A 25,902-nucleotide genomic window follows, 5' to 3' on the forward strand; every position below is an offset into this window, starting at 1 on the left:
CTTACCTTGTGCATTTTAACTTTCTTTTCATAATATAAATATTCTGGTTTTGTATTTTTGTGAATTTTAATCAGAGGCCCTTATTCCTGCACTGTGTTCTCAGGTATATGAGCAATCTCAAGCATAAGTTGGCAGGAGCTCTGGGTCTGCACAGTTTGAATACTTTTTGTTGCTGTATCACCAGAAAGAAAAACTGTTTGGGGTCTGTATAGCCTATTGAACTACCTTACATTTGCATGTTAGAGCTGGCTTTTCTAATGGTGTCCTCTTAAAACCCATTCATCTTCAGTGTTTCATGGGAGGCTAGGTTTTAACTGGGTTGCCCCCATGACTTGGTTGCCTTCTACTAAAAGGTTGGAAATTAGTCTGAAGCGAAAAAGGTGGTGCAGAGAGCTTAGGAGAGGCTTGGGCCAGGTAAAAGATGCAGAGAGGGGAAGCCAAGATTAGACAAAGGTCCATCTCTATGTGTGATAAAAGTTTCCTGTTACAAACCTCTAATCCCAGGGCATGGGACTCACTTTACATACCAGATCCATCCTTTGCTTGATTGGGCTAGGCCTCCTGTGCACAGCAGGGTGTATATATGTATGTGTTTTTGTAAAAAAATATGAGTGGTTAGGGTAGGTGTTAGGAACAATGCCTCTGTACCCATCTTGAGCTGCCCAGGGATGGATATATGAAGCAAGGACAAGATCCTTAACTTGAACATTTCTGGGCGTTTGCTCCTTGACTTCCAGAGAGACCATCATTGGTGGCTTCTTTGTAGTTCCCAGAGCCACTGTCCTATCCTGCTGTAGCAGTGATTAGTGTCACGGAGTTAAAGAAGAAACAGGGGTTACTTTTACATGCTGTGAGATCACCGCAGCCTGCCTCACTGTGTTGTAACAGGGCAAAGGCAGTAGTACACATCTGATCCTGGGTTCTTGTCTCCCTCAGTTGCTGCCCCCTTCTGTATTTGTCTGCACTTTGTAGGACTTCATGGGATTCCCTGGTGGCTCAGATGTAAAGTGTTTGCCTGCAATGTGGGAGACCCGGGTTCATTCCCTGGGTCAGACAGATCCCCCTTGGAGAAGGAAATGGCAACCCACTCCAGTACTCTTGCCTGGAAAATCCTATGGACGGAGGAGCCTGGTAGGCTGTGGTCCATGGGGTTGCAAAGAGTCAGACACAACTGAGTGACTGCACTGTCACTTTTCTAGTTACGGTATTTGTCTGTGCTGTGTAGGACTTCACAAGTCACTGATCTGGCGATTGCTTGGTGGCCTAGTTTGTATAAATGTGTGGTCTTCTCCATGTTCTTTTGGGGCTTAATTGTTTACAAACTTCTTTTTATATTGAGAAAAATAGCCAAACCATCTTCAGCAAAAATGTTCTGTACCAGGCAAAAAGATCTGAAACATAAGCTTGGGGGCCCCTCGTCTTGAAGTGGGGGGGGGTCTTGAACCATACTTTCTTTTATGTTCCCTTTTGCCTATTTCCTATTTAGAATAAGATCTTCTATCCTAAATCTAGATTCCTGCCCATTCCTCTGTTTCACTCTGACATCCCCCACCTCAAATAATCCATGTATCTATATGTATGGATTGTAGAATATCTACAATTAAATGATTTGTGCAAAAATTTGTGATCCAGATAGCTGGTAGAAATGACATACAAATTCATATCTACCATCAGTTTTCTCAGGAAGGGATATGGCAACAAATCAGATTTTCCAATCAGACAAATTGTTTTCCTGAAGTGCATTTATTGTCAGAAAAGCAGCTTGTTTACTGTTCAGTGTTCATTCAGCTCATTTGTTCAGTAGGTATTTGAGTACTCATCATGTACCAAGTACCAGGCTGGGTGATGATTATGCATATAATATATAAAAACAGAGATGGTCGTTGATGTTTTGGGAGCCTCACCATCTTTACGAGGCTCAGGATAGAGTAATGGTTCAGTAGTAGTTCATGATAATCTCCAAAAATAGTTCGTTCATTTTGGTTTTGCTGAAAAAGCCTTGTTAACTTTAGTATCGTAGTTTGTGAATCTATCCAACTGTCTGAGGAACTCATAGGCTCAATGAATCAGTTACCTTGCAGAATGTTTGCTATGACTAGAAGTGGGCATGGCTGAGAGTTAGCTTGAAATAGAGGAATTTCAGAAGATTTGAGAAAGAAACATTCTTCAGAGTCATCAGGTACCATTTGGGAAAGGGACAGATTGGTTGAGATGTATGTTGCTAAAATTCTGTAAAGTGAAATCTGTATTGGTTGAAAATGGTTGATCATTTTTCCTTTGCAGCAGTGTAAGCCTGCCTGTCACCATGTATAGTTGATCTCTGATTTCTGTATGGCTGGTACTTAGCTTTGACCACAGTTGTATGGTAGTTTGAGCGTTCTTTGGCACTGCCCTGCTTTGGAAGGAGGAATGAAAACTGACCTTTTCCAGTCCTTTGGCCACTGCTGAGCTTTCCAAATTTACTAATGTATTGTGTGCAGCGCTTTAACAGCATCATCTATCACAGCCTTGTCGTAGTGAATGGGCTTGCTTAATTCAAATATGCCATTTTATATATATACATATATATGTATATATATAAATGTATTTATATCTGTTTTAAAACTATGAACTCATTTTCCTTTAAAATTATTTATGCAAATACTTTGTCTAGAATTATGATGCTTTCTTCAATAAAGGTTTGAATTTCCTTTTGCCAGTTCATTTAAGCACTACCAGGTTGAGGCTATTAAATATCCAAAATGAAATTGTTTCAGACCATCAGATGATGTGTACTTGGTCTAAAAATTCGTATGGTGTACTTTGTGACTACTACTTCTAAGGACTCATCTCTCTTCCGCAGCATTATAGTAACTTTCCTTTAGTCCTGTAGAGGTGGTAGAGGAGCAAGTGACTATTGGTGGCAAAGGTAACACACTTGTGAAACCATCATCACAGTCAGAATAGTGAACGTATTTTTATCATTCCCAAAAGTTTCACTTTCATATTTGAAAGCTGTTTCTCCTGTATCTCTAATTCTAAGTTGACAGTTTTCTTTCACTACTTTAAAGATGTAGCTCTACTCTGTTATGGCTTGAATTGTTTCTAATGAGAAGTCTGTTGTCCTTTTTAAAAAAATTAATTTAATTGTATTTCATTACAATATTGTGATGGTTTTTGCCATACATCAGCATGAATTGGCTACAGGTGTACATGTGTTCCTCCCATCCTGAACCCACCTCCCTCCCTACCCTATTGCTCGGGTTGTCCCCGAGTACCCGCTTTGGGTGCCCTGCTTCATTCATTGAACTTGTGCTGGTCGTCTATTTTAAATATGGTAATGTATATGTTTCAGTGCTATTCTCTCAAATCATCCCACATTCACCTTCCCCCCTTGAGTCTTAAAGTCTGCTCTTTACATCTGTCGCCTTTGCTGCACTGCATGTAAGATCGTTGGTACTGTCTTTCTAAATTCATGTATATGTTGATATACAGTATTTATCTTTCTCTTTCTGACTTACTTCACTCTGTGTAATAGGCTCCAGGTTCATCCCACCTCCTTGAAACTGACTCAAATACATTCCGTTTTAGTGGAGTAATATTCCATTGTGATAAGTACCACTACTTCCTTACACATTCATTTGCTGATGGACATCCAGGTTGCTTTCATGTCCTCCCTATTATAAATAGTGCTGCAGTGAACATTGGGGTACATGTGTCTTTTCCAATTCTGGTTTCCTTGATGGAGGGTGTATGCCCAGCAGTGGGGTTGCTGGGTCTCCTGACAGTTCTTTTCTCAGTTTTTTAAGGAATCTCGAAACTGTTCTTCATAGTGACTGTACCAGTTTTCATTCCCACCAGCAGTGTAAGAGGGTCGCCTTGCTCCACACCCTCTCCAGCATTTCTTGTTTGTAGACTTTTTGATGATGGCCATTCTGACTGCTGTGAGATGATACCTCGTTGTGGTTTGATTTGCATTTCTCTAATAGTGAAGTTGGGCATCTTCTCATGTGTTTATTAGCCATCTGTATGTCCTCTTTGGAGAAATGTCTAAGTCTTTTGCCCACTTTTTGATTGGGTCGTTCATTTTTCTGGTATTGAGCTGCATGAACTGTTTGTATATTTTGGAGATCAATTCTTTGTCATTTAATTCATTTGCTATTATTTTCTCCCATTTTGAGGGCTGTCTTTTCAGTTTGCTTATAGTTTCCTTCATTTTGCAAAAGCTTTTAAGTTTAATTAGGTCCTGTTTGTTTATTTTTGTTTTTATTTCCATTACTCTGAGAGGTGGGTCATAGAGGATCTTGCTGTGATTTATGTTGAAGAGTGTTCTGCCTTTGTTTTCCTCTAAAAGTTTTATAGTTTCTGGTCTTACATTAAGGTCTTTAATCCATTTGAAGTTTATTTTTGTGTATGGTGTTAGAAACTGTTCTAGTTTCATTCTTTACACATGCAAAATTATAATAAAAAATCTTCCAACAAACAAAAACCCAGAACCAGATAGCTTCACAGGTGAATTCTTCCAAAAATTCAGAGAAGAGCTAACACCTATCCTACTCAATCTCTTCCAGAAAAATGCAGAGGAAGAAAAACTCCCAAACTCATCCTACAAGGCCATGATCACCCTGACACCAAAACCACAAAGATGCCACACACACAAAAAACAACAGTCCAGTATCACTGATGAATATAGATGCAAAAATCCTCAACAAAATTCTAGCAAAAAGAATCCAACATATTAGAAAGATCATACATTATGATCAAGTGGGCTTTATGCTAGGAAGCAAGGATTCTTCAGTATTTGCAAATCAATCAGTATGATATGCCATATTAACAAACTGAAAGATAAAAACCATATGATTATTTCATTAGATACTGTTCTGTCTTTATTCCTCTGTACATAATATATCTTTTCCCCTCTTGGTACTTAAAATTTTTCTTTATTATCAACTTTAAGCAGATTGAACACAATATATCTTTGTGTAATTTTTAAAATGTTTCTTGTGCTTGGAGGGTGTTGAGCTGCTTAGATCTATATATGTTTTATAGTTTTTGTCAAATTCGGGAAATTTTATTCCACTGGTACAATTTCTTCCAATATTTATTGCCTCTTCCCTCTCCCTCCCTATTTGGGGATGCCAGTCATACATGTATTAATTTTATTACAGTTGTCCTAAAACTCACTGTTCCTCTATTGGTCTCTCCTCCAGTTTTTTTCTGTTTGATTTCAGATGGAATTAAGAGCAGGTTGGATGTTACAAAAGAAAAGATTAGGAAATATGAAGAAAGGTAGCAATGTAAAGTAACAGCTTGTTCTACTAATGAAGTTTTCAGTAACTGAAACATCAGTTGATGTCATTGTGTTCCTTTCGTGACTTAGTTTTTCTTCTGTTCCTTTTCTATTTATGTGAGAATCGTAATGTCTTCCCCAAGCTTTCTTTAGATTTCTATCCTTTTGGTTCTCATCATGTGTGCTCAGACTGCATGCTCTCTGCAGCTGTTCAGTTCAGTCGCTCAGTCGTCTCCGACTCTTTGTGACCCCATGAACTGCAGCATGGCAGGCCTCCCTGTCTATCACCAACTCCCGGAATCCACCCAAACCTGTATCCGTTGAGTTGGTGATGCCATCCAACCATCTCATCCTCTTTCATCCCCTTCTCCTCCTGCCCTCAATCTTTCCCAGCATCAGGGTCTTTTCCAATAAGTCAGCTCTTTGCATCAGGTGGCCAAAGTATTGGAGTTTCAGCTTCAACATCAGTCCTTCCAGTGAACACCCAGGACTGATCTCCTTAGGATAGACTGGTTGGATCTCCTTGCAGTCCAAGGGACTCTCAAGAGTCTTCTCCAACACCACAGTTCAAAAGCATCAATTCTTCGGTGCTCAGCCTTCTTCACAGTCCAGCTTTCACACCCATACATGACCACTGGAAAAACCATAGCCTTGACTAGATGGACCTTTGTTGGCAAAGTAATGTCTCTGCTCTTTAATATGCTATCTAGATTGGTCATAACTTTCCTTCCAAGGAGCAAGCATCTTTTAATTTCATGGCTGCACTCACCATCTGCAGTGATTTTGGAGCCCAGAAAAATAAAGTCAGCCACTGTGTCCACTGTTGCCCCATCTATTTGCAATGAAGTGATGGGACCAGATGCCATGATCTTCGTTTTCTGAATGTTGAGCTTTAAGCCAGCTTTTTCACTCTCCTCTTTCACTTTCATCAAGAGGTTCTTTAGTTCTTCTTCACTGTCTGCCATAAGGGTGATGTCATCTGCATATCTGAGGTTATTGATATTCCTCCTGGCAATCTTGATTCCAGCTTGTGCTTCCTCCAGCCCAGCATTTCTCATGATGTACTCTGCATAGAAGTTAAATAAGCAGGGTGACAATATACAGCCTTGACGTACTCCTTTTCCTATTTGGAACCAGTCTGTTGTTCCCTGTCCAGTTCTAACTGTTGCTTCCTGACCTGCATACAGGTTTCTCAAGAGGCAGGTCAGGTGGTCTGGTATTCCCATCTCTTTCAGAATTCTCCACAGTTTGTTGTGATCCACACAGTCAAAGGCTTTGGCATAGTCAATAAACCAGAAATAGATGTTTTCCTGGAACTCTCTTGCTTTTTCCATGATCCAGTGGATGTTGGCAATTTGATCTCTGGTTCCTCTGCCTTTTCTAAAACCAGCTTGAGCAACTGGAAGTTCATGGTTCACGTATTGCTGAAGCCTGGCTAGAGAATTTTGAGCATTACTTTACTAGCGTGTGAGATGAGTACAGTTGTGTGGTAGTTGGAGCATTCTTTGGCATTGCCTTTCTTTGGGATTGGAATGAAAACTAACCTTTCCAGTCCTGTGGCCACTGCTGAGTTTTCCAAATTTGCTGGCATATTGAGTGCAGCACTTTCACAGCATCATCTTTCAGGATTTGGAATAGCTCAACTGGAATTCCATCACCTCCACTAGCTTTGTTCGTAGTGATGCTTCCTAAGGCCCACTTGACTTCACATTCCAGGATGTCTGGCTCTAGGTGAGTGATCACACCATCATGATTATCTGAGTTGTGAAGATCTTTTTTATACAGTTCTTCTGTGTATTTTTGCCACTTCTTAATATCTTCTGCTTCTGTTAGGTCCATACCATTTCTGTCCTTTATTGAGCTCATCTTTGCATGAAATGTTCCCTTGGTATCTCTGATTTTGTTGAAGAGATCTCTAGTATTTCCCATTCTGTTGTTTTCCTCTTATTTCTTTGCATTGATTGCTGAGGAAGGCTTTCTTATCTCTCCTTGCTATTCTTTGAAACTCTGCACTCAAATGGGTATATCTTTCCTTTTCTCCTTTGCTTTTTGCTTCTCTTCTTTTCACAGCTGTTTGTAAGCCCTCCTCAAACAGCCATTTAGCTTTTCTTCATTTCTGTTTCTTGGAGATGGTCTTGATTCCTGTCTCCTGTGCAGTGTCACGAACCTCCATCCATAGTTCATCAGGCACTCTGTCTATCAGATCTAGTCCCTTAAATCTGTTTCTCACGTTGACCGTATAGTATAAGGGATTTGATTTAGGTCATACCTGAATGGTCTAGTGGTTTTCTCCACTTTCTTCAATTTCAGTCTGAATTTGGCAATAAGGAGTTCATGATCTGAACCACAGTCAGCTCCTGGTCTTGTTTTTGCTGACTGTATAGAGCTTTTCCATCTTTGGCTGCAAAGAATATAATCAGTCTGATTTCAGTGTCAACCACCTGGTGATGTCCATGTGTAAGGTCTTCTCTTGTGTGGTTGGAAGAGGGTATTTGCTATGACCGGTGGTGCGTTCTCTTGGCAGAACTCTATTAGCCTTTGCCCTGCTTCATTTTGTACTCCAAGGTCAAATTTGCCTGTTACTTCAGGTGTCTCTTGACTTCCTACTTTTGCATTCCAATCCCCTATAATGAAAAGGACATCTTTTTTGGGTGTTAGTTCTAGAAGGTCTTGTAGGTCTTCATAGAGCTGTTGCTGAATCCTTATGGCATTATCGTCTCCCTTTCGCATATTCCCTTGAGTAAGGAACATACCCTCAGTTTAAAATTCTCCCGAGTAGTATTATGAGGTCTTTATGTACACTGTAGGTCTTTTGTTGTTGTTGTTGGATTGAGGTTTTTTATTTTAAACAATGCAAATCGTTTTAAAATATTGCTAAAAATATCAGTTTAAACAGCTTTAAGCCTTTACTATGCTTTAATAAGCAAAGTAGTATGTTTATTTAAGTGTTTTATATTTTTTTGATCAATTTAATTCTTGGACTAATCCTGTAAGATATGATTATTCTATACTTTTCTGAAGAAGACCTGAGACATAGAAAGTTGTCCAAATCATGTTACTGTGACGACTGTAATATTACTTAGTTATTAAGTCTTTCTAAAGATTTAATGAGAATCCATGTAAGATACTTAGCAAAATGCCTGAAAACATTGTAAGTTCTCAAAATGGGCTAATTGTTGTTATTTCTAGATTGATAAATGCTTAGATAAATTATGTTTGGACTATTTTTCAGAGTAATCTTGAGGATAGAATAGGTGGGTATACTGAAAACATTAGCTGTAAAAGGATACTTTTTGTAAGTGGATGATTGGTTCTCTGGGATTGAATCTGTGCTTTAATCTATGCTTGAAAATTTATGTAATTTGTATTTATGAAATTTTATAGATAACTGATTTAAGGAAGAACCTGAATCAAAATTGCTACATATCAACTTTAAAGGATGTTTACCTAGGCAATCAGTTTGCATACAAACTAAGATGATATATTTCCCTGGAAGTAGCCAGAGTAAAATCTTATCAACTCTTAAACACTGACAGTTACTAAGAATAATTTCTTGGCAAATAGAGTGGCATCCTTTTACAGCTCATGGTCCGATAAGACTTTAAATGTGCATTCAGAAGTTACAGTTTGCAGTTTTAGCTAAGTGATTCTCAGCCTTTGGAAAAATCCTTTATTCACTTCCCATACTTATGAGAGCCCTCTTTTCAAAAACTTAGCAAATAGCTTTAAATAATAGTTTATTTCTCAATAAATTTATATATATATAAGCATAATGATTCTGTTCAAAACATGATAATTGGTAGTATACATGTTATACTGAGTTTCTATAATTCTAGCCAAAAGGACAAAAAGTCTTAACTTATAAGCCCATCATTACTAAATCGTTTAGCGTGCGTAATTTTTATATAGACATGTTGAAATACACAAAATAACTCTGGTGAAGAATTCTATGTTAAGAATCACTGCTTCATATGCAAGATTAAAATCTAAGAAACTGCATATTACATATTAACAAAATTATGCTTGATCCATTTATTAGTTGTTCTTCCCCCTCATTTCTGAAGTATTTCAACTATTACATTGATTAATTCAAAAAGAAAATCCAGTGTTAGTTTATTCTGTTAGCTAAGAGAATCAGAAGGAGCTTGTAGCCAAAACTACTGTATTGTTCATTTGGTTTTCAAGCTGGTTAGTATTTTTCTTCTAGTAATACAGTAGACATTCATTCAAGTGAATGGAAGCAAATCTGATTATCAATGTTTTACCAATCTCTTGATGGTTAACTGTTATTTATTATCTGAGTCCACCTTCAGCAAAATGTACAGTTGTGTTTAACACCTGGTACCTCCCTGTTTTTCTAGCTTTGTCTTTTCCTTAGCCCTGAAACTTACAGATGACTTCAGAACTGTGTACTTTTGTACATTCAGATTGTTTACCCCAGTGAAAGCTCTTACCTTTCTCCCAGGTTTGTTTACCTAGAAAGGTCTTACTCACCCTTTAACATCCAGTGTAGATGTCAACACCTGTATGAAGGCAGAAAAGGGAATATACTTTCTCCTAGGTGTATCATGGTGTATTTGCTTCCTGCTTGTTCATATGAATGCAGTAAGACATTTCTAGAAGTAGGATTCTGAAACATTATTTTGAGTTGAGAAAAGAAATAAAATTGTACAGATTTATATTTCATGAATTAAAATTTTGTGAGTTATGGTACTAGTTGACCTTTCTGCCCAATGCCTTCTTATTTGCTGACATATTTAAACTGGGTCAAAAGATCTTTCTTCTTTACAATGTAAAGCTTAAGTCAAAAGGGTTAGCATGGAAATCTCATATTCCTGCTTTATCCATACAGATTAAACAAAGTAAAATTTCATTTTGGCCTTTGAGAAATAAATGGTATAGGAAATGAATCAAATGTTGTTCCTTTAATGTTCCTTCAATGAAGGAATAGTCTGGCTCACCTTTGTAACAGAACCTCTTTTAAATCCTTTTAAATTAAAATACTCACATGCTTTTGTGCTGTTTAGTTAATATATCATACAAGTTATCATGTGCTAGATTTTACATTGTAGGTAGGTTCTTTTTTTTGCTTTAAAATTTTTCTCCTTGAAAATCATAAAATGATATGCCTGTTATGTATATTTCACTATAATAAAAAATTCTTAATGCGCAAAATAAAAACCTCATTTGTCAGCTGTTTTGTGTAACTGCACTCACCCTATTGTTCTAAACTTTGCATTCTAATTCTCTCAGTTTTTCCTTTACATCTTAAACCCCACCACTCAGCAAACTTTCCTTTTGTTAACAACTTCATAGCCTTTCCTCCTGTATTTACCACAATGGAGACCTTTACTAAAAGTACAAACATTTAGGTGCTCATAGCCTTCCTCTGCATCTCAATTTCTGCTTTTACTTTAATATTCTGTGTCCACATAGACAATGAAAACTTCCTCAGTGCCTTGAGCTTCTCTTTTCTGGCAATCTTTTCTTGATTCTGCCTTAGCTAGGCGTTCAGTTTTTAGGTTATACCATGGATGTTATGGCTCCAGTTAAACTTTCAAATTACCAAAAATGTTGATCACTGTGACAAAGTCAGAGACCATTGTTCAAGCTTGTTTATTCAGCTATACCCATTAGTACTGTACCCTGATCATCTGAGCTACTGTCTTTAGAGTTCTAGCTGATCTTCCCCTTCTCTCTTCTTCAGATCTTTTATTTTATATTTCTGTATGATTTTCTGGTGGCTCAGATGGAAAAGAATCTGCCTGCGATGCAGGAGACATGGGTTTGATCCCTGGGTCGGGAAGATCCCCTGGAGAAGGAAGTGGCAACCCACTCCAGTATTCTTGCCTGATGAATTCCATGGACAGAGGAGCCTGGTGGGCTATAGTCCATGGAGTTGCAAAGAGTTGGACACGACTGAGCAGCTAACACACACATATATTACAATAGTAGCAGTGATTTTATGGTTTTGAAATTGTGTGTAGTTTTCCCACCTTTGAAAGTATTTTGTGTAATGTGATTATATTTTCTGATTTAAAATGTATACAACTCATGCCAGTATTTGGATTTTTAAAAAATGAAATCCTGAATCAAAACTCTAATGTAAGAACACTTGAGCAGTTTTGAGTGATTTTGTTTGTTTTGTAGTGGATTCACTGGGTCAGGTTAAGAGTGAAGGGGAATTGATAGTTAAAAGTTGCTGGTGATGTAAGGGGTGTGTGTCCTTCTTAGAATGTTGATCATTTAAGGTTTCAAGATTGACTCATCCAGCAGTTGTTCATTCCCAAATCAGTCATAAATTTTCTGTTTTAAATGTAATTTTTGTTTTTTTGTTTTGAAGGTATCAGTTTTTGGAAGAAGCTTTTCAAAACCAGAAAGGTGCAATTGAGAACCTACTGGCTAAGCTTCTTGAGAAGAAGAATTATGTTCATTTCGCAGCTACTCAGGTGCAGAATAGGTAAGTGTGTTTCCTTAAAACCAAAATTTCACATTAAGGATTATTAAACACAGTGGGTCCAGTTTAAATTTGTTTTCCTTCTATATTAAACATATATAGAAAAGATTTTTTTTTTTGAGGAGTAAATGATTTGAGGTTGGAGTATGATGTTTATTAAAATTTAATTCACTAAAATTTTGGATACTCATTTAGGATACATCATTGACTGTTATATAATTAATATCACTCTAGTCTTCATAAGGCTTAGTTAAATGTAGAAAAAGCAATTATTGTATAAAGAGTTGAATTATAAAATTTTAACTAGAGACTGTGGAAGACAGAGGAGAGAATATGAAGAATGGTGGGCAAATTTTCCATCTGTAAAACAAACATTAAAAACAGTACTTATCTTAGTTGTATTATTATGAGAACACAGTTTCTGGCACATAGTAAACCCTCAAATTTTAGCTTTTTAAAATCACCAACACTAGTTTTTAGAACAACAATAGTTTTTAGAAATCCTATTTTTGTTAATTTCTAAATTAACTAAATTTGTTGATAAAGCACGTGGGACTGAGACTTCTCTGGTGGTCCAATGGTTAAGACTCCATACTTCTACGCCAGGGGCCATGGGTTCGATTCCTAGTTAGGGGACTCAGATCATGCAGTGTGGCCACAGAAAAACAAACAAAAACAGACACAAAAAACCCAGAATGGCTGTTGGGACTAAGTTCATAAGTGAGTAGGTGAAGAAGATTAGGACTCTTAAAGGAGTCCTTGCAGACAAACACTTGGAGCTGGCATAATTAAAACCCCTATGTTCCTAGAGGTATGAATAAGGGTTCATATGTTTTTATTCTTTAGACTCACAAAATTAAGACTTCTAGGATCTCTAGAATATTAAAATTAATTTTTGATGATTTAAAAAGACCCATTAAATACTTAAAATATTGAAGATGAATGAATGGTGATTATATAGTATATTAGATAATAATATATTAGACATTAAGAGATGTTATAACTTTCATCCTAAACGGTTATACCAAAGGAAAATAGAGGCTCCTCAGAGAGTGTAGACAATATGTAAATATATATACACATATACTAGTCATAGTTTGTTCTTGTGGTTATGTCAGGATGTTTTTTATGCTGTTACATTGTAGATGATATTGGAGAGGATAACTGTCTTCTCATAAATTACAGATGGTTATCCTTTTCAGACAAAGGATAGAGAGAGAATTCATATGCAGTCCTGTATTTTTATACATGTATGTTATGCATATTTTGTATAAATGTTCCTCAGTCTGTATAGACAAGTGAGGCTTATGTATCGTATGATTACAGATGGTTGGAGAAAGAATTTCATCTCCAGAAAGCTTTAAAATAAAGCATTTAAGATTAAAATCTATAATTATACTTCTTTTAAATTCTTCAATGACTTTTCTCCATTTTTTAATGTACATTCATTTATTTTTCTCTTCCTTTACAATTGAATGTATATTATCCATGCTTAAACCTAGGGGTGTTTGACTCTACTGTCAGCATGCTTAATGATTTCAACCTTTGGCTGAATCTTTTTTTTTTTAAATTTTTAAATTTATTTATTTTTAATGGGAGGATAATTGCTTTACAGTGTTGTGTTGGTTCTGCCATGCATCAGCATGAATCAGCCATAGATATGTGTATATTCCCTCCCTCTTGAACCTCCCCTTCCTTTCCGAATCATTTTGAGTCATGTGTTTCTTAGCACTAGTAATTAGCACTCTCATTTAAAAAAAATTGTCTTGCACTCACTTGAATAAGATAAGGACAGCACTGAGTAAAACTTTCAAATCAGTGCCTGATGTACAAAGGAGGGAAAACTACATTCTTGACCCAGTGTATTCAAGTTATTCAAATTTGTACTTGATAAATGAAAGGCAATTTTAGTGTTTGAAAGTGTTAGTTATAGTTTGTATAAAAGTAGAATGTGTAAAAGTTGAAGGTTACCATCTTATGATTGTTTGTTAACATTTTATGTATTTATATTTGTGGGATTTTTCTCTTCCTATTTTATAAATAGCAAGGTATTGGCTATTTCATATTTGCAACCAAAATTTTCATAACTTCATGGTAGCTTGTATTTATTTCTAAAACATTTAACAGCTATTTTTATAAAAGGAATGAAAGTGTTTTATTCCCTTAAAACATTTTGAGAAGTAAGTCATTTTGAGAAAAACCCATGCAATGAGTATATATGAATTCACATTTGAAGTAGTTATAAGTGAACCTAAATGCTTCTACGCGTCCTACTATTTCAAAAGATAGTAGTATTGGTTGCAACATTGGTTCTTTGCTCATTGTTCTTGAAAAGCACTATGATTAAATAGACCAATGTGCCATATTTAACACTAACCAGCAATCATTGATGGCAGATGTTTGTATATCACTTTCATGTCATAGAAACTAAAGGAGATTGCCATGTAGTGTAATAAACTGTCCTTTATGAACTTAATTTAAAATTACTAAATATTTAATTCATTCTTTGTCTATATACATAACTTGTTTGGGCCAAATTGAGTGGTCAGGTCTGCCAAAACATAAGTTGTACATTTGACATAAATTTAATTACTCGTTTAAGTGCCCAGTTGGATGAATTTCTGTTACAGTTGGTAATTCAGAGACGTAGGATAAGTCGATAACCTAATGATGCATTTCTCTTATTCAGGATAAAAGAAGTAAATGAGACTAACAAACGAGTAGAACAGGAAATTAAAGTGGCCATTTTCACCCTTATCAATGAAATTAATAAGAAAGGAAAATCTCTCTTACAGCAGCTAGAGGTATGGTTCAAAGCCAAAATAAAACAAAAACTGCTTCTCTTGCTCTTTAGCTGTTTTTAATGTTTATTGAAAGCTCTTTTAGATTGGTTGTGGGGGGTATGAAAGTAAAGTCAGTTAAAATTTTTTTCGTGTGTTTTTTTAATTGGAAAATCCTCTTTTCAAGTTAGTTACTTTATAGCCCAATTTAATTAATAATACTTTAGCTTTATCAGTTAGGAGATAGTGTTGGCCTCTTAGAAATGAAAGAATTATTACTAAAATGTGATATAAATGAAGACAAAGCTGACCTGCCACACTCCCTCTTCTCCCCTCAGATGGGCCCTCAGTTTAACTTTTACATGTGAATGTATATTGGGAGTCTTACTGACTCATGCGGGTGCTTCATTTTATTTTTTAATGTTCCATAGTTTTCCTAAAAATGCTATTCATTTTGAAATTTATAAACTTTAAATTTACTGGTAATTTTGTTGTATTATGTCTTTATGTTGCATATTTTGAGGTTAATATATGAATGTAAATTTCTAGATGAGAAGCCAGTCAATTTGTGAAATCCAGATTGTTTTAATCAGAGACTCTAGTGACCATAGTGGATTGTTCTCAAAATTTTGTGGTTTTAAATTGGCTTAGGTAATATGCGGTTACATTTAAAGTAGAATTGAAAACTAATAAATTACATGGATATTTGATTAACTTTTAGTTACTATTAACCTCAAATTTTTCATAGATTTTTTCTGTTGCTATTGCTTTCTTCAAAATTGTGAAATATTAGGCATAATTACATATAAATATATGTCAGCAGAGTATGATTTCTGAATTTCTGTCTTTTCAAATACATGTTGCCATTGTTCCACTATTGTGAGATTAAAAGTACTCTCACGCATATTGTTAGTTTGAGGTTTCTTGTGACTGTTGTATATCCAGCCTAGTTGTATTTAACCTTAATAGATTTTTATTTTAAAAAGGACCTTGTAAAGGGAGAGCACGAGCAGGCAATTATTTTTGATATCTTTTAACTTACAGTAAATACATTTTAATTATAGGTCTAAAGTAATGTTCTGAAACCATTTCAAGAACTTTTGAATTAAAAGTTTTGAATTAAAGTGCCTTTTATTGCTAAAATATACACTAATACCTAATGATAAATCTGCCACTATTTCTAACATGCTGATAATTTAAGCAATAGATATTTTCTAGTGTACTATGTTTCTAAACTTTGTAAAATAGAGGTTTTCCTAAACTTTATAAAAGGGATGATTTTCTGGGAAGTTGTAAATAAAACTCCCATCAGTTGAATATTTTTATCTACTAATTTACATTATAAAGTGAGCAACTTATTTCCTTAGGAGAAATATTGTTCAGTAAATTCAGTTGAATCACTTGTAAGAAAGTGGTTAAGACTGAAGAGGCAAGTTGTTTAGCATGCTGAAAGTCAAAGGACATAACTGCTGCTACAGCTAAGTCACTTCAGTCGTGTCCGACTCTGTGTGACCCCATAGACAGCAGCCCACCAGGCTCCTCCGTCCCTGGGATTCTCCAGGCAAGATCACTAGAGTGGGTTGCCATTTCCTTCTCCAATGCATGAAAGTGAAAAGTCAAAGTGAAGTCGCTCAGTCGTGTCATAAAGCATCCTCTATTCCTTCTGGGAAGTTTCATCCCCAGAAAGCAGTTTATTTTTCCTTTGCAGCATTTTCCTCAAATTGGTCTTTGCTTCCACTCTGCAATTCATCTTTCTCCTTTTGTCTTAATATTTAAAAGAATAGGTTTTTTTCAGCCTCATTGCCACACCAGTAGATGGCACTGGTAACACAAAATTTTCTTTGGCCTGAGAAGTGTACTGAGTTAAGATAATAAAATTATTTCTAAAGGTCAGCTCATAAGCTCTATATATTAGATTAACCTAATAGAAGGACACTATTTTTAACAAAGACTTTTCATCTTCTGAAGGAGAAGGAAGACATAATTAACATTAGTTTCTGTATATACAATGTCTATTTTAGCCCAGAGAACTAAGAACTAAATTTTAGTCCCTCTTTTGTTAGTAACTTTGTCCTTGAACATAGACTCATTAAATAATGAGGAGCTTAAGTTATCCCATATTTAAAGATGTATTATGTTCATTTGCGATAGAAATTGAACTGATATATATAGTAATTCCTCAGTGAACCTCTTGTTCTGTTTCAGAATGTTACAAAAGAAAGACAGATGAAGTTACTACAGCAACAGAATGACATCACAGGCCTTTCCCGGCAGGTGAAACACGTTATGAACTTTACTAACTGGGCAATTGCAAGTGGTAGCAGCACGGCACTACTGTACAGCAAGCGACTGGTGAGACCCCAGTACCTTCTTTTTCTTTAAATTGACCTTATTAAGATGTTACTTATACCTATTTAAATTTACATTTTGAATTTCAGTAGAAGTAATGACCATCACACCAAAATATAGGAGGTTTCCATTACCTGCAAAAGTTTTTTTGTTTTTCTCTACCCCTAGCATTTTGCAGCCACTAGTCTGATTTTTATCATTTTCTAGAATTTCATATAAATGAAATCATACACTAAGGTTTGAGTCAATCATAGGTTTTGGAAATACTTGTATAATGTAGTTTAGCTCCAGAAATGGCAGAAATTCAAGCATGTGCGTTTGATTGTTAATATAGTTTTTTTAAACACTGATTCTGTCTCATCTGAAATGGACACTCTGGGGCTACATGAGGTTTTATTATGTCTTTATCTTGTTTGTTTTCTCAGGTGGTATTTAATTTTAAGACTAATGTGATTTTTTTCCCTTTAAGATTACTTTTCAGTTGCGCCATATTTTGAAAGCACGGTGTGATCCTGTCCCTGCTGCTAATGGAGCAATACGTTTCCATTGTGATCCTACCTTTTGGGCAAAGAATGTAGTCAATTTAGGTAAGAATAATTAGTTGTATGGCTATAACTTGGAACACTGAATTAGGAGAAAGCAGCTAAAACAAATCTTAGGTACTTCAAGATTTTAAGTGACATTCTAGCATGTAAACTTTTGAAAGATAAGTTCTTCATTGGAAACTCACTTCAGCTTTGTTCATTACATCTTTAAGAATGTTGAGAGTCTCCTCTGTATAGTTTTCAATAGTAGGGATCATTTCAAACTTTTTCCCCCACATCTTTTAAAACTACTATGGACTGTTACATGTCAAAAACTTAGCAAATGAGTTTTTTCTCTAAATAATTTCTTACATGCTTAGTAGCTTATATATTAATGGTACAAAATTGTCCACTTGAGGAATCCCTTCAGCATGCTAATGTGTCCAGATCCCATGTTCTGAGGCATGGTTGAAAGATAAGAGTAGCTCTTTTGACATGGAAGCCAAATGGACTTTGCTTTTGTTACTTCACAATATGGATCTAAGGACTGTAGGTGAAAATTATAGATAAATGTATAAACAGCTCAGTTTACAATAAAACATCGCCTTCCCCAATCAACAGTTAGAGCTGTCTACAGATGGATTAAACTTATTTTCAGAATAGTCCAAGTGCTCACCATTGGAAGCTGTAAAAGCATAGATGAATGGCTTTTTGTAAAAATAATAATAATCTTTGTGTATATTCAGGTTTGGCTATACCTTTAGATCAGGCATCAGCAAACTGTTTTTGTGTGATGTGGTAGCTAAGTTTGGCTTTTATGTTTTCAAGAGGTTGTTAAAACAAAAAGTATATGACAGATCTTATGTGGCCTGGAAAGCCTTAAAATTTGGCTTATTACATGAAAAAGGTTTGCCAACTCTACTTTAGAGCAAACCTTCCTAAAATATGCATTCTATTCCTGGAAAGTACTTGACTCTGGAAAAAGGAAGGAGAATTTGTCATTTCCAAGGATATAAATAGTAATAGTTTTAAAACATTCAACATGTCCATAGAAAACAGTGTAGTACTCTGCCCTGCACATTTTGACAGTTCAAAGGCAGATGGAATCGGTATTAGCAATCTCGGATATCCTTGAATCTCCTCAGGAGAAAATTTATTTAGACTGACTAGGTGGGCCTCTTCTCATAGTGTATCTTTCAGCTCTTTAATTTTCTGTACATTTGTGTAAATAATAAGGGCAGATAATATCATTCTGAGTAATCAGAAATCAATTAATTGGCTTTGGACTATATTAGGTTTCTGACCGTTGCCATCTTTGAACCTAGCTCCCTTCCTTGTTGTGCTATTGGGAGCTTTGAGTGGTGGTAGTTGTCAGAGGAAAGAGGAAAATATAATAATTAGTCCATGATGTCGATGTTAGTTGATTATATGCAAATTACTCTCATTTTTTTTAAATCCTTCAGGTAATCTAGTAATAGAGAGTAAACCAGCTCCTGGTTATACTCCTAATGTTGTAGTTGGGCAAGTTCCTCCAGGGACAAACCACATTAGTAAAACCCCTGGACAGATTAACTTAGCACAGCTTCGCCTTCAACATATGCAACAGCAAGTGTATGCACAGAAACAGCAGTTGCAGCAGATGAGGATGCAGCAGCCACCTGCACCGGTACCAACAACAACAACAACAACACAGCAGCACTCCAGACAGGCAGCCCCTCAGATGTTACAACAACAGGTGAGCGTTGTATCACATTACTGATACAAATTATGAAGACCTCAAGTCTATATATACTCTGTCCTATATAGGTGAGTTACACATTTCAAAGTTACTGATGGGGACAGAGATCAAGGGACAGAGCTCAAAGGTCAGTTTAAACATTTTCTTTGGATATGGCAGGGATGTGGGGGAGGTATGAGGAAGGACAAGAGTTAAATACTATGATGGGAAACAATTAACTCACTAGTACTATGGAGGTATGCAGGAAACACAAATTCTATCACTGGGTCAGGAAGATCCCCTGAAGTAGGAAATTGCATCCCACTCCAGTATTCTTGGCAAAGAGTCTGACACTAAGCGACTGAGCACACACACTGTGGAGGTATACACATTTTTATCCCTCTATACCACATCTTTTTTATTCTGCACCTGTGGTTTTGGGTCAAAGAACCGTGTTCTATCTGATATCTGATATGTTCTTTAGGCTTTTGGTCAAATCATTTCCTTTCCTGTATCTTCCCTGCTCTCTTCTCTCTCATCCAAATCAAAACTGTTCATCCGGGGTTCATTAGGTTAATGCTGATAGGCTTTGAAACACACTTAGACTAAGAGAAGGAGATTGGGGCAAGACACGAGCAGAATGACTTACACTTTTTACTATCCTAAGAAAATTATTTTTACTGTAACATTTTATAATTTAAAGATAAATTTATAAATATTATTACATAAATGCAATATATACCTTTTGCAGCCTCCAAGATTGATCAGTGTTCAAGCAATGCAAAGAGGCAACATGAACTGTGGAGCTTTCCAAGCCCATCAGATGAGATTGGCTCAGAATGCTACCCGAATACCAGGGATACCCAGGCACAGCGGCCCTCAATATTCCATGATGCAGCCACATCTCCAAAGACAAGTATGCCTAGAGTTACATTTGTAAGAATCATACAATTTTAAAACTAAAAGACAGCAATTTTTTAAAATCAGTTGTGGGAGGGAGGAAGGGTGGTCATTGATACCTTTGAGAATTTGACTAATGCTGTGTTATCTTCCTGTCCCAGGAAAACACACATAAAATTTGTATTAAATTTTAAGAGCTTCTTTGATGTCTTTAAGCCCAATGTATACTTTGTGTTGAGCATCCCTTATTTAGTCCAACCAATTCATTTTACAGAAGTGAAAAATAAAGGAGCTTATTATTTACCCAGAGTTCCTAGAGGTAATGGTAAAATTAAGAATAAAACTTTAGTTTCTTGAAATTATTCTTCTGATCTTTTAATGTGACATTTTGACTTTTTTATTCCTCTCTTTACTCAGTGTTGTTTATTTTAGGATGGGTATGCCTACTCTTGTGTTTACAGAGGCATGTTTTCTAATCTTTGCTTGAATAGTAGATTGTATAGGAAGGTATGATTACTTTTACATAGGATTTCTAGTGATATATAAAAAAAGGTCATTTTATCATTGTTAGAGTGATGTTTCTCAAAGTATGATATAAAGGCCATGAGAATTACTGGGGCATCTTGTCATAAATACATTCTGAACCATATCCATTGAATCAGAATTTACAGGAGGGGAATACTCAGAAGTATGTGAACTTGTACTGATTTAGATGGACCTGCATACTAAAGTTGCACAAATACCATCCTAGAGAAGTGGTCCTCCAACTTTTTGGCTCATTTACCTCTGAAAGACTTTTGAAAAATACATACCATAATACCTCACATTTGAAGGTTGACATTTAAAACTTCTATTACAAGTTTAAGTTTAAATAGTAAGCCCTTTGCAGGGCTTACTGTCTACCATATTATAAATACTAACATTATAAAGTAAAACCCTTGCATTATTTTTTAAGTGGATCCACTGGAGTCCCAAATACGGTAGCAGATTGTTTTTTTTGTTGTTGTTTTAACTTTTTTATTTTCTCTTGGATTATAGCCGGTTTACAGTGCTGTGATAGTTTTGGGTGGACAGCAAAGGGACTCAGCCATAAATATACATGTCTCCATTCTCCCATAAATTCCTCTCCCATCAAGCTACCACGTAACACTGAACAGAGTTCCCTGTGCTATATACCTTATTGGTTATTCATTTTAAATAAAGCAGTGTGTACATATCGATCCAAAACTCCCTGACTGTCCCTTGCCCCCATTGTTCCCTCATGGTAACCATAAGTTTGTTTTCTAAGTCTATGAATCTGTTTCTGTTTTATGAATAAGTTCATTTGTATTAGTTCTTTTTAGATTCCACATATAGAGGATATCATACAATATTTCTTTATCTTAGCAAGTTATTTTTTGAAAGTCAAAATTACGTACTTTTTTCTCCTTGGACTTGAATTTATTTTCTACTTTTATAGAATTTTATCTTAATATATTTATGTTTGATAGTATTGTGAATCAGTTTGTTACAGTTTTCTGCTGGAAAGAAGTCTTTCTATTTTAAAATTCTGAATGCTGTTATCAAGCATTAATACTTTTTCTTTAGACCAGATTTTCATTACAATTATTCCTATATAGTTTAAGATATATATTTACATGGTTTAAGAATATTAGGGAACAAAAATTAAATTCTTTGAGATATACATTTCTTTATGTGATAGAGCCTTTTTCCTTTCCTATTCATTTATGCATATTTGTATGTTTGTTACCTTTTACTGTTGAGAGTAAGTCAGAATTCAGCATTGATTTACCAGTTGACAACTTCTTTAGGCCTTTCGTCATTTTTGTTGATCATTAAGTATCATCAGAGCTCAATCCAAAGATTTGTTACCCAGGTTTTAGAGCCAGACACTCTGTCTGCTGATTGATTGATGCCTTTATTTTCAACTGTACATTTGCCTATCTCTTCAGCGTTTTTGTGTGTGTGTGTGTGTGTTTTATGCTGGGGCGATATGTTGGATTAGATTAGAGATGAGTTAGAGATATCCTGTGTTATTTTTTTATTTTTGGAGAAGGGCAGTTTTGAAAGAAATAGTTGGGAAAAACTCACAGACCATGGTACATTCTTAGGTAAATTGGGTTTTCTTCAGAAAAAAAGTATATATGAAGGTTGACTATCTAGATTTTAATTTCCTTAGAAGTATTCACATACACAATGACCCCTTAGTTCTTGGAAAGCCTTCAAATAGTACCAGGAGGCAGGTACACCCTTTAGAATGGTGCAGAAGCTACAAAATCAGACCAACCATCTTAGGACCTTGTCCTTAGACTTTGGGTCCTACAGAAATCACTGACTGTTAGAATTTTAAGTTTTAAAATATTTCAGATGGTTTATATGTGTATACTAAGTTATTTCCCAGAGATTTTAATCTCTGTTATCTTTTTTTTTTACATAGCACATATATATGTATGTTTATCACATATAATTAAATTTATCTTGAGGAAACAAGAACATTAAACAACTCTTAGTTTAAATCACCACATTAAGGATCATCTCAATGGATACAGAAAGGTATCTGATAAAAGTAATGATTCATGGTAATCTTGTAAACTGAATAGAAGAAACTTTCTTTATCCTGAGAAAATATATCAGAAACCTACTGCAAATATTTTGTTTTCTTTTTAAATTGAGATATAGTTGATTTTCAATAGTATGTGTTTCAGGTGTGCAGCATAGTGATTCACAATTTTCAAAGATTATACTTCATTTATAGTTATAAAATATTGGTTATATTCTCTGTGCTATACAGTATATCCTTGTAGCTTGTTTATTTTGTATGTCGGTTCAGTTCAGTTCAATCAGTCGTGTTTGACTCTTTGCGATCCCATGGACGCCAGGCTTCCCTGTCCATCACCAACTCCTGAAACTTGCTCAAACTCTTGTCCATCAAGTTGGTGATGCCATCCAACCTGCTCATCCTCTGTTTTCTCCTTCTCCTGCCTTCAGTCTTTCCCAGCATCAGGGTCTTTTCCAATGAGTCAATTCTGTGCATCAGGTGGACAAAGTATTGGAGTTTCAGCTTCAGCATCAGTCCTTCCAATGAATATTCAGGACTGATTTCCTTTAGGATTGATTGGTTTGATGTCCTTGCAGTCCAGGGGACTCTCAAGAGTCTTCTCCAACACCACAGTTCAAAAGCATCAATTCTTTGGTGCTCAGCTTTCTTTATAGTCCAACTCTCACATCCATATATGACTACTGGAAAAACCGTAGCTTTTTTTTTTTTTTTTTAAGTTAATTTATTTATTTTAATTGGAGCTAATTACATTACAATATTGTTGTGGTTTTTGCCATACATTGACATGAATCAGCCATGGGTGTACATGTGTCCCCCATCCTGAACCACCCTCCCCGCCTCCCTTCCCATCCCATCCCTCAGGGTCATCCCAGTGCACCGGCCCTGAGTGCCCTGTCTCGTGCATCAAACCTGGACTGGCGATCTATTTCACATATGATAATATACGTGTTTCAGTGCTGTTCTCTCAAATCACCCCACCTTCGCCTTCTCCCACAGAGTCCAAAAGTCTGTTCTTTACATCTGTGTCTCTTTTGCTGTCTCGCATATAGAGTCATCGTTAGCATCTTTCTAAATTCCATACATATGCGTTAATATACTGTATTGGTGTTTTTCTTTCTGACTTACTTCACTCTGTATAATAGGCTCCAGTTTCATCCACCTCATTAGAACTGATTCAAATGCATTCTTTTTATTAGCTGAGTAATATTCCATTGTGTATATGTAGCACAACTTCCTTATCTATTTGTCTGCTGTTGGACATCTAGGTTGCTTCCATGCCCTAGCACTGTAAAAAGTGGTGTGATGTGATTGCTAAAAAGTACATGTGTCTCTTTCAATTCTGGTTTCCTTGGTGTGTATGCCCAGCAGTGGGATTGCTGGGTCGTATGGCAGTTCTATTTCCAGTTTTTAAAGGAATCTCCACACTGTTCTGTATAGTGGCTGTACTAGTTTGCATTCCCACAAACAGTGTAAGAGGGTTCCCTTTTCTCTGCACCCTCTCCAGCATTTATTGTTTGTATACTTTTGGATAGCAGCCATTCTGACGGGCGTGAGATGGTACCTCATTGTGGTTTTAATTTGCATTTCTCTGTTAATGAGTGACGTTTAGCATCTTTTCATGTGTTTGTTAGCCATCTGTATGTCTTTGGAGAAATGTCTGTTTAGTTCTTTGGCCTATTTTTTGATTGGGTCGTTCATTTTCTGGAATTGAGCTGCATGAGCTGCTTGTATATTTTTGAGATGAATCCTTTGCCAGTTGCTTCGTTTGCTATTATTTTCTCCCATTCTCAAGGCTGTCTTTTCACCTTGCTTATAGTTTCCTTTGTTGTGCAAAAGCTTTTAAGTTTAATTAGGTCCCATTTGTTTATTTTTGCTTTTATTTCCATTACTGTGGGAGGTGGGTCATAGAGGATCGTGCTGTGATTTATGTCAGAGAGTGTTTTGCCTATGTTGTCCTCTAGGAGTTTTATAGTTTTTGGTCTTATGTTTAGATCTTTAATCCATTTTGATTTTATTTTTGTGTATGGTGTTAGAAAGTCGTCTAGTTTCATTCTTTTACAAGTAGTTGACCAGTTTTCCTAGCACCACTTGTTAAAGAGATTGTCTTTTCTCCATTGTATATTCTTGCCTCCTTTGTCAAAGATAAGGTGTCCATAGGTGTGTGGATTTATCTCTGGACTTTGTATTTTGTCCCATTGATCTATATTTCTTTGTGCCAGTACCATACTGTCTTAATGACTGTAGCTTTGTAGCATAGTCTGTGAAGTCAGGTTGATTCCTCCAGTTCCATTCTTCATTCTCAGTATGGCTTTGGCTATTCAAGGTTTTTTGCATTTCCATACAAATTGTGAAATTATTTATTCTAGTTCTGTGAAAAATACCATTGGTAGCTTGATAGGGATTGCATTGAATCTGTAGGTTGCTTTGGGTAGTATACTCATTTAAACTATATTGATTCTTCTGATCCATGAACATGGTATATTTCTCCATCTATTTTTGTTATCTTTGATTTCTTTCATCAGTGTTTTATAGTTTTCCGTATATAGGTGTTTTGTTTCTTTAGATAGATTTATTCCTAAGTATTTTATTCTTTTTGACGCAATGGTGAATGGAATTATTTCCTTAATTACTCTTTCTGTTTTCTCATTGTTAGTGTATAGGAATGCAAGGGATTTCTGTGTATTAATTTTATATCCTGCAGCTTTACTATATTCATCGATTAGCTCTAGTAATTTTCTGGTGGCGTCCTTAGGGTTTTGTATGTCAAGGATCATGTTCTCTGCATACAGTGACAGTTTTACTTCTTCTTTTCCAGTCTGGATTCCTTTTATTTCTTTTTCTTTTCTGATTGCTGTGGCTAAAACTTCTAAAACTATGTTGAATAGTAGTGGTGAGAGTGGGCACCCTTGTCTTGTTCCTGACTTTAGGGGAAATGCTTTCAGTTTTTCACCATTGAAGATAATGTTTGCTGTGGGTTTATCATATATGGCTTTTATTATATTGAGGTATGTTCCTTCCATACCTGCTTTCTGGAGGGTTTTGATCATAAATGGATGTTGAATTTTGTCAAAGGCTTTTTCTGCATCTATTGAGAATATCATATGGTTTTTATCTTTCAATTTGGTTGATTTGCAAATATTGAAGAATCCTTGCATCCCTGGGATAAAGCCCACTTGGTTGTGATGTGTGATCTTTTTAATATGTTGTTGAATTCTGTTTGCTAGAATTTTGTTAAGGATTTTTGCAACTATGTTCATCAGCGATTTTGGCCTGTAGTTTTCTTTTTTTGTGGGATCTTTGTTTGATTTTGGTATTAGGGTGATGGTGGCCTCATAGAATGAGTTTG

At 35.8% G+C, this 25,902-nt stretch overlaps 1 protein-coding gene across 3 annotated transcripts in view; it reads left to right on the forward strand.

Annotated features, from left to right (window-relative positions):
• The window catches only part of TRIM33 (tripartite motif containing 33), a 138,561-nt gene that overhangs the window by 86,437 nt on the left and 26,222 nt on the right, over window positions 1–25,902 (forward strand). For all 3 annotated transcript variants that reach the window (XM_055584661.1, XM_055584662.1, XM_055584663.1), the window contains exons 5-10: window positions 11,613–11,729; window positions 14,416–14,530; window positions 16,712–16,858; window positions 17,325–17,442; window positions 18,843–19,114; window positions 19,848–20,012. In XM_055584661.1, the coding sequence (XP_055440636.1) occupies window positions 11,613–11,729; window positions 14,416–14,530; window positions 16,712–16,858; window positions 17,325–17,442; window positions 18,843–19,114; window positions 19,848–20,012 (934 nt within the window). The remainder of the gene's footprint in view (window positions 1–11,612; window positions 11,730–14,415; window positions 14,531–16,711; window positions 16,859–17,324; window positions 17,443–18,842; window positions 19,115–19,847; window positions 20,013–25,902) is intronic.

The sequence above is a fragment of the Bubalus kerabau genome, chromosome 6, assembly GCF_029407905.1.
Source record: "Bubalus kerabau isolate K-KA32 ecotype Philippines breed swamp buffalo chromosome 6, PCC_UOA_SB_1v2, whole genome shotgun sequence".
Classification (NCBI taxonomy): Eukaryota; Metazoa; Chordata; class Mammalia; order Artiodactyla; family Bovidae; genus Bubalus; species Bubalus kerabau.